The following is a 13,630-nucleotide window of genomic DNA, read 5'->3' as shown; positions in this document are numbered from 1 at the left end:
ATCTCATGCTAATTTTATTCTACACATTTTGCCATGGGGCAGAGAGAAAAGGTTGCCGTCTTAAAGCTCATTTACGACACCGCTACACATTTTACTATGGTTTCATGATGTGTTCATGTACTATTAGATTATTTTTTTTGAGGAGGGGGGGGGGGGGGGGGGGTCGTTGGGGGTTCCCTGAAGATCGGGGCCCCAGGGCACGTGCCCGGTCTGTAATCTGGCCCTGCTGCTATGTCAGGGGTTCCCTGAAGATCGGGGCCCCAGGCCACGTGCCCGGTCTGTAATCTGGCCCTGTAGCTATGTCAGGGGTTCCCTGAAGATCGGGGCCCCAGGGCACGTGCCCGGTCTGTAATCTGGCCCTGTTGCTATGTCAGGGGTTTCCCAAACTTTTTCTGCAAACAACCGCAATTTGACGTTAGAAAATGAAGAGGACCCCACTTGGAAAAATGATAATCCCTAATTAACGCGGTGTTCATATTCACTATATTGTAGGTGCCGCACGTTTGCCCTGACACATAAATTAGTGCATTCTAATAGTGTAAAATACCCTTACCTGACACTAAAAAGGTTTTTATTCTATAACTGATTTGAAGAAAAACAAGTTCCTAATTTGTTTGATAAGATTAGTTTCTCAGAGGACCCCACATGGGCTGTTCTCCCTCCGGCCAAAACCCAATCACAAGGCATATAGCTGTTCCCCCTCCGGCCAAAACCCAATCACAAGGCATATAGCTGTTCTCCCTCCGGCCAAAACCCAATCACAAGGCATATAGCTGTTCCCCCTCCGGCCAAAACCCAATCACAAGGCATATAGCTGTTCTCCCTCCGGCCAAAACCCAATCACAAGGCATATAGCTGTTCTCCCTCCGGCCAAAACCCAATCACAAGGCATATAGCTGTTCTCCCTCCGGCCAAAACCCAATCACAAGGCATATAGCTGTTCTCCCTCCGGCCAAAACCCAATCACAAGGCATATAGCTGTTCTCCCTCAAGCCAAAACCCAATCACAAGGCATATACAGTGGGGAGAACAAGTATTTGATACACTGCCGATTTTGCAGGTTTTCCTACTTACAAAGCATGTAGAGGTCTGTAATTTCTATCATGGGTACACTTCAACTATGAGAGACGGAATCTAAAACAAAAATCCAGAAAATCACATTGTATGATTTTTAAGTAATTAATTTGCATTTTATTGCATGACATAAGTATTTGATACATCAGAAAAGCAGATCTTAATATTTGGTACAGAAACCTTTGTTTGCAATTACAGAGATCATACGTTTCCTGTAGTTCTTGACCAGGTTTGCACACACTGCAGCAGGGATTTTGGCCCACTCCTCCATACAGATCTTCTCCAGATCCTTCAGGTTTCGGGGCTGTCGCTGGGCAATACGAACTTTCAGCTCCCTCCAAAGATTTTCTATTGGGTTCAGGTCTGGAGACTGGCTAGGCCACTCCAGGACCTTGAGATGCTTCTTACGGCGCCACTCCTTAGTTGCCCTGGCTGTGTGTTTCGGGTCGTTGTCATGCTGGAAGACCCAGCCACGACCCATCTTCAATGCTCTTACTGAGGGAAGGAGGTTGTTGGCCAAGATCTCGCGATACATGGCCCCATCCATCCTCCCCTCAATACGGTGCAGTCATCCTGTACCCTTTGCAGAAAAGCATCCCCAAAGAATGATGTTTCCACCTCCATGCTTCACGGTTGGGATGGTGTTCTTGGGGTTGTACTCATCCTTCTTCTTCCTCCAAACACGGCGAGTGGAGTTTAGACCAAAAAGCTCTATTTTTGTCTCATCAGACCACATGACCTTCTCCCATTCCTCCTCTGGATCATCCAGATGGTCATTGGCAAACTTCAGACGGGCCTGGACATGCGCTGGCTTGAGCAGGTGGACCTTGCGTGCGCTGCAGGATTTGAATCCATGACGGTGTAGTGTGTTACTAATGGTTTTCTTTGAGACTGTGGTCCCAGCTCTCTTCAGGTCATTGACCAGGTCCTGCCGTGTAGTTCTGGGCTGATAACTCACCTTCCTCATGATCATTGATGCCCCACGAGGTGAGATCTTGCATGGAGCCCCAGACCGAGGGTGATTGACCGTCATCTTGAACTTCTTCCATTTTCTAATAATTGCGCCAACAGTTGTTGCCTTCTCACCAAGCTGCTTGCCTATTGTCCTGTAGCCCATCCCAGCCTGTTGCATGTCTACAATTTTATCCCTGATGTCCTTATACAGCTCTCTGGTCTTGGCCATTGTGGAGAGGTTGGAGTCTGTTTGATTGAGTGTGTGGACAGGTGTCTTTTATACAGGTAACGAGTTCAAACAGGTGCAGTTAATACAGGTAATGAGTGGAGAACAGGAGGGCTTCTTAAAGAAAAACTAACAGGTCTGTGAGAGCCGGAATTCTTACTGGTTGGTAGGTGATCAAATACTTATGTCATGCAATAAAATGCAAATTAATTACTTAAAAATCATACAATGTGATTTTCTGGATTTTTGTTTCAGATTCCGTCTCTCACAGTTGAAGTGTACCTATGATAAAGATTACAGACCTCTACATGCTTTGTAAGTAGGAAAACCTGCAAAATCGGCAGTGTATCAAATACTTGTTCTCCCCACTGTAGCTGTTCCCCCTCCGGCCAAAACCCAATCACAAGGCATATAGCTGTTCCCCCTCCGGCCAAAACCCAATCACAAGGCATATAGCTGTTCCCCCTCCGGCCAAAACCCAATCACAAGGCATATAGCTGTTCCCCCTCCGGCCAAAACCCAATCACAAGGCATATAGCTGTTCTCCCTCAAGCCAAAACCCAATCACAAGGCATATAGCTGTTCTCCCTCCGGCCAAAACCCAAACACAAGGCATATAGCTGTTCTCCCTCCGGCCAAAACCCAATCACAAGGCATATAGCTGTTCTCCCTCCGGCCAAAACCCAATCACAAGGCATATAGCTGTTCCCCCTCCGGCCAAAACCCAATCACAAGGCATATAGCTGTTCTCCCTCCGGCCAAAACCCAATCACAAGGCATATAGCTGTTCTCCCTCAAGCCAAAACCCAATCACAAGGCATATAGCTGTTCTCCCTCAAGCCAAAACCCAATCACAAGGCATATAGCTGTTCCCCCTCAAGCCAAAACCCAATCACAAGGCATATAGCTGTTCTCCCTCCGGCCAAAACCCAATCACAAGGCATATAGCTGTTCCCCCTCTAGCCACAGTCAGAACACACATAATTAACGTGGATCCTGGTATCTCAGGATGACTCTGGCCACTTCAGAAACAGTGAGGTCCAATTCCATCATTGTATCCATAGTGATGGAATGAGGAGCTCCTTCTTACAAGAGAACATAGACGACAGGTTAGAATGAGTGTCTGATTGCCAACATGAAAACCTGTTACACACCAGACCTGGTGTTTTAAATACTAATCAAAATCATTTCATATACTTTATCTGTGCTTGATTGAGCTAGCCTGTTGCATTGAAAACCATTAGAGAAGTGTTAACAGCACTTCCTGCCAGACACTCCAGACGGTCTAAGAGCGTCCAAAAGAGCGTGGCCAAACCGGCACGTTGATTTCATCCGTGAGTTCCAATAATTACTGAAATGGGGAGTCGTATGTCGGACAGCGGAAATGACGGTGTACTTAACCTTCAAAATGTCTATCCGTTTTCATAAACAAAATGTTCAGCTGATTTTGAACTTTTGGACGGGCCCACTTGAAACGTTAGCCAATTAGAAGAGGACATGCGCCCGGACCAGTGACCAGTGTACTGGTTCTCATTTGGTGTCCGTTCTCAACTGATCTGTTTGGACACCCTAAAGCAAACCCTGCAAGTATTTAAACCCAAGTCTTTTACAACCCCCTAAAGATCAAACTAGGCAGTACCTCATGTAAATTAGGGACACAGATTCTCATGTCCTCTGTATTAGCCAGACCCTTTGCTCCCAGAATGGTGTTGAGTGAAAGGTGCTGTTGACTGAAAGGAGCTGTTGACTGAAAGGAGCTGTTGACTGAAAGGAGCTGTTGACTGAAAGGTGCTGTTGACTGAAAGGTGCTGTTGAGTGAAAGGTGCTGTTGAGTGAAAGGTGCTGTTGACTGAAAGGTGCTGTTGACTGAAAGGTGCTGTTGACTGAAAGGTGCTGTTGAGTGAAAGGTGCTGTTGACTGAAAGGAGCTGTTGAGTGAAAGGTGCTGTTGAGTGAAAGGTGCTGTTGACTGAAAGGTGCTGTTGAGTGAAAGGTGCTGTTGACAGAGATGTGCTGTTGACTGAGAGGTGCTGTTGACTGAAAGGTGCTGTTTACTGAAAAGTGCTGTTTACTGAAAGGTGCTGTTGACTGAGAGGGGCGGTTGAGTAATAAGAAAAGCTTATGGCTAAGGTGTGTCTGGAATGCCTGCAGGCTGAGTAAACATTAACCTAGATCAAATATTTATTACGTAAAGCACGCACCGCCGAAGCACGCACCGACAAGGACACAAACACACGTCTTAGTGCACAATATGTGTCACGTACACTCCCTCTACGGCCTCTAGTTTCCAGCTTTTCAGACTGAATAGAGCCCAAAGTCTTCAGCTTTACAGACTGAATAGAGACCTAAGTTTTCAGCTTTACAGACTGAATAGAGCCCTAAGTCTTCAGCTTTACAGACTGAATAGAGCCCAAAGTCTTCAGCTTTACAGACTGAATAGAGCTCTAAGTCTTCAGCTTTACAGACTGAATAGAGCCCAAAGTCTTCAGCTTTACAGACTGAATAGAGACCTAAGTTTTCAGCTTTACAGACTGAATAGAGCCCAAAGTCTTCAGTTTTACAGACTGAATAGAGCCCAAAGTCTTCAGCTTTACAGACTGAATAGAGCTCTAAGTCTTCAGCTTTACAGACTGAATAGAGCCCTAAGTCTTCAGCTTTACAGACTGAATAGAGCCCAAAGTCTTCAGTTTTACAAACTGAATAGAGCCCCAAGTCTTCAGCTTTACAGACTGAATAGAGCCCTAAGTCTTCAGCTTTACAGACTGAATAGAGCCCTAAGTCTTCAGCTTTACAGACTGAATAGAGCCCAAAGTCTTCAGCTTTACAGACTGAATAGAGCTCTAAGTCTTCAGCTTTACAGACTGAATAGAGCCCCAAGTCTTCAGCTTTACAGACTGAATAGAGCTCTAAGTCTTCAGCTTTACAGACTGAATAGAGCTCTAAGTCTTCAGCTTTACAGACTGAATAGAGCCCCAAGTTTTCAGCTTTACAGACTGAATAGAGCCCTAAGTCTTCAGCTTTACAGACTGAATAGAGCTCTAAGTCTTCAGCTTTACAGACTGAATAGAGCCCTAGGTCTTCAGCTTTACAGACTGAATAGAGCCCTAAGTCTTCAGCTTTACAGACTGAATAGAGCCCTAAGTCTTCAGCTTTACAGACTGAATAGAGCCCAAAGTCTTCAGCTTTACAGACTGAATAGAGCTCTAAGTCTTCAGCTTTACAGACTGAATAGAGCCCTAAGTTGTCAGCTTTACAGACTGAATAGAGCCCTAAGTCTTCAGCTTTACAGACTGAATAGAGCCCTAAGTCTTCAGCTTTACAGACTGAATAGAGCTCTAAGTCTTCAGCTTTACAGACTGAATAGAGCTCTAAGTCTTCAGCTTTACAGACTGAATAGAGCCCTAAGTTGTCAGCTTTACAGACTGAATAGAGCCCCAAGTCTTCAGTTTTACAGACTGAATAGAGCCCTAAGTCTTCAGCTTTACAGACTGAATAGAGCCCCAAGTCTTCAGTTTTACAGACTGAATAGAGCCCCAAGTCTTCAGCTTTACAGACTGAATAGAGCCCTAAGTCTTCAGCTTTACAGACTGAATAGAGACCCTTAAATATGTGGGAAACACTAAACAGTGTGAGCACAAGAGATGCAGAAGACCAGGGATTCATCAGGACCAACAATGAGAACACATTAACTCTGGGGTACAATTACTCCTAGCAATTCATGCAACAGAACTTTATACATTTTTTATTTAACCTTTATTTAACAAGGCAAGTCAGTTAAGAACAAATTCTTATTTACAATGACGGACTACTGGGGAACAGTGGGGTTAACTGCCTTGTTCAGGGGGCAGAACGACAGATTTCTTTTTACCTTGTCAGCTCGGGGATTCGAACTAGCAACCTTTCGGTTACTGGCCCAATGCTCTAACCACTAGGCTACCTGCCGCCAAATATCTGTCATCTAAAATATTATATTATATCAACTGAACATACAACATAGGACACTACACAAAAACAAGTCTATGCAACATAAATGTGTTAGCTACATACTTTATTTACAAAATAATACAAGGTCCTTATTTTCTTTAGTGAAGTAAAAGTAAAAGTTGGCAAACATATAAATAGTAAAGTAAAGTACAGATACCTTCAAAAACGTCTCATGTAGTACTTTAAAGTATTATTACTTAAGTACTTTACACCACTGGATGGCGGTACAGGTGAGGCTGTCAACTCCTTTAGGGACACTGTGTGAATTTATACAGGTGTGTCAGAATCCGTTGAGTCTGTGCCATACAGCCACCACCTTCTCAGGGTGAGACATGCTGTCCCTCCACTGCTCCGCTGCTTCCTGTGTCGGGCTGTCGAAGCCAAGGTGAACCTGTAGAAGCAGTTATGAAAGTTATGGAACTGGCCTAATCTTAGAACTCAATTTAGGACCTTCTCGCCTGTGCATCAGTCAGCCCAGCTGGTATTTAAGACCTGCTGGTCTTTGCATCAGTCAGCCCACCTGGTATTTAAGACCTGCTGGTCTTTGCATCAGTCAGCCCAGCTGGTATTTAAGACCTGCTGGTCTTTGCATCAGTCAGCCCACCTGGTATTTAAGACCTGCTGGTCTTTGCATCAGTCAGCCCAGCTGGTATTTAAGACCTGCTGGTCTTTGCATCAGTCAGCCCAGCTGGTGTTTAAGACCTGCTGGTCTTTGCATCAGTCAGCCCAGCTGGTATTTAAGACCTGCTGGTCTTTGCATCAGTCAGCCCAGCTGGTATTTAAGACCTGCTGGTCTTTGCATCAGTCAGCCCAGCTGGTATTTAAGACCTGCTGGTCTTTGCATCAGTCAGCCCAGCTGGTCTGAAACAAAGCCTTTTATGTGTGTTTTTCCCTGTTTCCTTTAGATCAGGTTTCTATTGACTCTCTATCCTTAATTAGTGTGGGGTTTTCTGTTTCCTTTAAATGTGGTTTCTATTTGTTGTGGGATTTTCTTCTCCCTTCCCTAGCCACATTTAGTCGGCACATTTCCTAGTTGCTTGTCAACTTTCAGTGGAGGCCCTCATGGGTGTCTTTCAGTACCTCTTCCTGTTTTGGTTGTCAAAGTGTTTTTTTGTTAGTTCCCTTTGTTGTGAGCAACGTTTTGAGTTTGTCTTGTTGGGAACGTAACAGATGGAAGTGCGTGTCAAATCCACAACGGCTCCTGGCATTACACCTGAAGCAGACATTTGCAATTGGCTGCACGAAGTCTCATTGAGAGAAATCCTTATGTAGCCTTGTAATCCACACCTTGATTAGGCTGATAGAAATGATGAAATATTCATATATTATTTTTGTTTTAAATGATTTTTTCAATTTGAATGTCATTACTTCTATATAGCCTACACTTTCTCGTTCTAAACTTCTAGCTCAAGTGAGAAGGGTGTGGCTTCATGACAATGATCACAAGAGCAACTGCTCACCGATATTGACATCTCCGACACCGCCAAAACATCTAATCAAATCAAAGTTTATTTGTCACGTGCGCTGAATACAACAGGTGTAGTAGACCTTACAGTGAAATGCTTACTTACAGGCTCTAACCAATAGTGCAAAAAAAGGTATTAGGTGAACAATAGGTAAGTAAAGAAATAAAACAACAGTAAAAAGACAGGCTATATACAGTAGCGAGGCTATAAAAGTAGCGAGGCTATAAAAGTAGCGAGGCTACATACAGACACCGATCAGCTATGCAGGTGTCGGCTATCGCCGGTTAATGCTTGATCTGATTAAATCTAGGGGCTCTATTTCATCTGGAAAGCTGAAGCGTTACAGATTCCGCGATAGAAACGTAAAGGTCATTTCAGATTGCAGCGTTTACCATGAATACAGTCTCTGCTAAAGTTGGAATATTGCCTTTAAATTTCAATCGTGCTGTAAAGCTGAACTTCCGCTATTTGGATTGAATAGACCAACTAGGCCTTCGTCTCACCTGTCCTAGGTAGCGTTTCCGTCTGACATGACTGCGGCTGTAGAATTTGACTGACAGCAGGAAGTCCTGGTCCAGAGATAAGGGGAAGTAGAAAGACTCAGTCCAGGTCAGCTGACCTCCGGAGGCCTTCAGGGCGTGAGTCTTCTTCTTCATCACCACCCTGCCCGGCAGGTGCATCTCTATCTTCACAAAGAACGCTGGTTGATGGACAAGGGAAGCACAAGGGGAAATGGTTACTTAGTAGACTGTGTGTATACAGCTGGCAGATTTTAAAATGTTTCCAGGTTGAAGCTCTCTAACTCACCCTAAACCTAACCTTAACCAATTTTCGAACCGGTTAAATATCCACATCCTGTTCATTAAAACAGGATGGTCCCGTGTGGCTCAGTTGGTAGAGCATGGCGCTTGCAACGCCAGGGTTGTGGGTTCATTCCCCACGGGGGGACCAGGATGAATATGTATGAACTTTCCAATTTGTAAGTCGCTCTGGATAAGAGCGTCTGCTAAATGACTTAAATGTAAATGTAAAATTAAAACACATTTTCTCTGTTACAAAGAACGACATACACTGTATATACAAAAGTATGTGGACACTCCTTCAATTAGTGGATTTGGCCCGTTTCAGCCACACATGTTACTGGCAGGTGTATAAAATCGAGCACACAGCCACCCAATCTCCATAGACAAACATTGGTAGTAGACTGGCCCATACTGAAGAGCTCAGTGACTTACAACACGGCTTTCCAACAAGTCAGTTTGTCAAACGTCTAGGAGCAACAACGGCTCAGCCGTGAAGTGGTAGGCCACACAAGCTCACAGAACGGGACCGCCGAGTGCTGAAACACTTAGGGCGTAGACATCGTCTGTCCTCGGTTGCAACACTCACTACCAAGTTCCAAACTGCCTCTGGAAGCAACGTCAGCACAAGAACTGTTCGTCGGGAGCTTCGTGAAATGGGTTTCCATGACCGAGCAGCCGCACACAAACCTAAGATCACCATGCGCAATACCAAGCGTCGGCTGGAGTGGTGTAAAGCTCGCCGCCATTGGACTCTGGAGCCGTTGAAACTCGTTCTCTGGAGTGATGAATCACACTTCACCATCTGGTAGTCCGACGGACTAATCTAGGTTTGGCGGATGCCAGGAGAACGCTACCTGCCCCAAAACATAATGCTAAATGTCATTTGGTGTAGGAGGAATAATGGTCTGGGACTGTTTTTCATGGTTCGGGCCCCTCAGTTCCAGAAAAGGGAAATCTTAACACTACAGCATACAATGACATTCTAGACAATTCTGTGCTTCCAACGTTATGGCAACAGTTTGGGGAAGATCCTTTCCTGTTTCAGCATGACAATGCCCCGGTGCACAAAGCGAGGTCCATACAGAACTGGTTTGACGATATCGGTGTAGAAGAAGTTGACAGGCCTGCACAGAGCCCTGACCTCAACCCCATACTTTTGGTCATATAGTGTACTTCTTCCTATTAGTACATATAATACATGTTGGGATCAGACTATGCAGACCCCTACCCTAGCTGAGTGGAGCAGGGAGGTTATAACAGATATATAACAGACTATGTAGACCCCTACCCTGGCTGAGTGGAGCAGGGAGGTTATAACAGATATATAACAGACTATGTAGACCCCTACCCTGGCTGAGTGGAACAGGGAGGGTATAACAGATATATAACAGACTATGTAGACCCCTACCCTGGCTGAGTGGAGCTGGGAGGTTATAACAGATATATAACAGACTATGTAGACCCCTACCCTGGCTGAGTGGAGCAGGGAGATTATAACAGATATATAACAGACTATGTAGACCCCTACCCTGGCTGAGTGGAGCAGGGAGGTTATAACAGATATATAACAGACTATGTAGACCCCTACCCTGGCTGAGTGGAGCTGGGAGGTTATAACAGATATATAACAGACTATGTAGACCCCTACCCTGGCTGAGTGGAACAGGGAGGTTATAACAGATATATAACAGACTATGTAGACCCCTACCCTGGCTGAGTGGAGCAGGGAGGTTATAACAGATATATAACAGACTATGTAGACCCCTACCCTGGCTGAGTGGAACAGGGAGGTTATAACAGATATATAACAGACTATGTAGACCCCTACCCTGGCTGAGTGGAGCAGGGAGTTATAACAGATATATAACAGACTATGTAGACCCCTTCCCTGGCTGAGTGGAACAGGGAGGTTGTAACAGATATATAACAGACTATGTAGACCCCTACCCTGGCTGAGTGGAACAGGGAGGTTATAACAGATATATAACAGACTATGTAGACCCCTACCCTGGCTGAGTGGAGCAGGGAGGTTATAACAGATATATAAAAGACTATGTAGACCCCTACCCTGGCTGAGTGGAGCAGGGAGGTTATAACAGGTATATAACAGACTATGTAGACCCCTACCCTAGCTGAGAGGAACAGGGAGGTTATAACAGATATATAACAGACTATGTAGACCCCTACCCTGGCTGAGTGGAGCAGGGAGGTTATAACAGATATATAACAGACTATGTAGACCCCTACCCTGGCTGAGTGGAACAGGGAGGTTATAACAGGTATATAACAGACTATGTAGACCCCTACCCTGGCTGAGTGGAACAGGGAGTTTATAACAGATATATAACAGACTATGTAGACCCCTACCCTGGCTGAGTGGAGCTGGGAGGTTATGACAGATATATAACAGACTATGTAGACCCGTACCCTGGCTGAGTGGAACAGGGAGGTTATAACAGATATATAACAGACTATGTAGACCCCTACCCTGGCTGAGTGGAGCTGGGAGGTTATAACATATATATAACAGACTATGTAGACCCCTACCCTGGCTGAGTGGATCAGGGAGGTTATAACAGATATATAACAGACTACGTAGACCCCTACCCTGGCTGAGTGGAGCTGGGAGGTTATAACAGATATATAACAGACTATGTAGACCCCTACCCTGGCTGAGTGGAGCAGGGAGGTTATAACAGATATATAACATACTATGTAGACCCCTACCCTGGCTGAGTGGAACAGGGAGGTTATAATAGATATATAACAGACTATGTAGACCCCTACCCTGGCTGAGTGGAGCTGGGAGGTTATAACAGATATATAACAGACTATGTAGACCCCTACCCTGGCTGAGTGGAACAGGGAGGTTATAAAAGATATATATATGACTATGTAGACCCCTACCCTGGCTGAGTGGAGCAGGGAGGTTATAACAGATATATAACCGACTATGTAGACCCCTACCCTGGCTGAGTGGAACAGGGAGGTTATAACAGATATATAACAGACTATGTAGACCCCTACCCTGGCTGAGTGGAGCTGGGAGGTTATAACAGATATATAACAGACTATGTAGACCCCTACCCTGGCTGAGTGGAACAGGGAGGTTATAACAGATATATAACAGACTATGTAGACCCCTACCCTGGCTGAGTGGAACAGGGAGGTTATAACAGATATATAACAGACTATGTAGACCCCTACCCTGGCTGAGTGGAGCAGGGAGGTTATAACAGATATATAACAGACTATGTAGACCCCTACCCTGGCTGAGTGGAGCAGGGAGGTTATAACAGATATATAACAGACTATGTAGACCCCTACCCTGGCTGAGTGGAACAGGGAGGTTATAACAGATATATAACAGACTATGTAGACCCCTACCCTGGCTGAGTGGAGCAGGGAGGTTATAACAGATATATAACAGACTATGTAGACCCCTACCCTGGCTGAGTGGAGCAGGGAGGTTATAACAGATATATAACAGACTATGTAGTCCCTACCCTGGCTGAGTGGAGCAGGGAGGTTATAACAGATATATAACAGACTAAGTAGACCCCTACCCTGGCTGAGTGGACCAGGGAGGTTATAACAGATATATAACAGACTATGTAGACCCCTACCCTGGCTGAGTGGAGCAGGGAGGTTATAACAGATATATAACAGACTATGTAGACCCCTACCCTGGATGAGTGGAACAGGGAGGTTATAACAGATATATATCAGACTATGTAGACCCCTACCCTGGTTGAGTGGAGCAGGGAGTTTATAACAGATATATAACAGACTATGTAGACCCCTACCCTGGCTGAGTGGAGCAGGGAGGTTATAACAGATATATAACAGACTATGTAGACCCTTACCCTGGCTGAGTGGAGCTGGGAGGTTATAACAGATATATAACAGACTATGTAGACCCCTACCCTGGCTGAGTGGAGCAGGGAGGTTATAACAGATATATAACATACTATGTAGACCCCTACCCTGGCTGAGTGGAACAGGGAGGTTATAACAGATATATAACAGACTATGTAGACCCCTACCCTGGCTGAGTGGAGCTGGGAGGTTATAACAGATATATAACAGACTATGTAGACCCCTACCCTGGCTGAGTGGAACAAGGAGGTTATAACAGATATATATCAGACTATGTAGACCCCTACCCTGGCTGAGTGGAGCAGGGAGGTTATAACAGATATATAACAGACTATGTAGACCCCTACCCTGGCTGAGTGGAGCTGGGAGGTTATAACAGATATATAACAGACTATGTAGACCCCTACCCTGGCTGAGTGGAGCAGGGAGGTTATAACAGATATATAACAGACTATGTAGACCCCTACCCTGGCTGAGTGGAACAGGGAAGTTATAACAGATATATAACAGACTATGTAGACCCCTACCCTGGCTGAGTGGAGCAGGGAGGTTATAACAGATATATAACAGATTATGTAGACCCCTACCCTGGCTGAGTGGAGCAGGGAGGTTATAACAGATATATAACAGACTATGTAGACCCCTACCCTGGCTGAGTGGAACAGGGAGGTTATAACAGATATATAACAGACTATGTAGACCCCTACCCTGGCTGAGTGGAGCAGGGAGGTTATAACAGATATATAACAGACTATGTAGACCCCTACCCTGGCTGAGTGGAACAGGGAGGTTATAACAGATATATAACAGACTATGTAGACCCCTACCCTGGCTGAGTGGAGCAGGGAGGTTATAACAGGTATATAACAGACTATGTAGACCCCTACCCTGGCTGAGTGGAACAGGGAGGTTATAACAGGTATATAACAGACTATGTAGACCCCTACCCTGGCTGAGTGGAGCAGGGAGGTTATAACAGATATATAACAGACTAAGTAGACCCCTACCCTGGCTGAGTGGACCAGGGAGGTTATAACAGATATATAACAGACTATGTAGACCCCTACCCTGGCTGAGTGGAGCAGGGAGGTTATAACAGATATATAACAGACTATGTAGACCCCTACCCTGGCTGAGTGGAACAGGGAGGTTATAACAGATATATATCAGACTATGTAGACCCCTACCCTGGCTGAGTGGAGCAGGGAGGTTATAACAGATATATAACAGACTATGTAGACCCCT

The 13,630-nt window shown here is 45.1% G+C and overlaps 1 protein-coding gene across 1 annotated transcript in view; it reads right to left on the bottom strand.

Moving 5' to 3' along the window:
- Positions 1-6,284: 6,284 nt before the first annotated feature.
- The window catches only part of LOC139554022 (tandem C2 domains nuclear protein-like), a 115,655-nt gene continuing 108,309 nt past the window's right edge, over positions 6,285-13,630 (bottom strand). The window contains exons 11-12 of the mRNA XM_071366909.1: positions 8,207-8,403; positions 6,285-6,628 (exon numbers count right to left, since the gene is read on the bottom strand). Coding sequence (XP_071223010.1) covers positions 6,518-6,628; positions 8,207-8,403 — 308 coding nt within the window. The 3' untranslated portion in view covers positions 6,285-6,517. The remainder of the gene's footprint in view (positions 6,629-8,206; positions 8,404-13,630) is intronic.

Source organism: Salvelinus alpinus, chromosome 25 (genome assembly GCF_045679555.1).
Source record: "Salvelinus alpinus chromosome 25, SLU_Salpinus.1, whole genome shotgun sequence".
NCBI lineage: Eukaryota > Metazoa > Chordata > Actinopteri > Salmoniformes > Salmonidae > Salvelinus > Salvelinus alpinus.
This window is presented reverse-complemented; position numbering and strand designations above follow the sequence as displayed.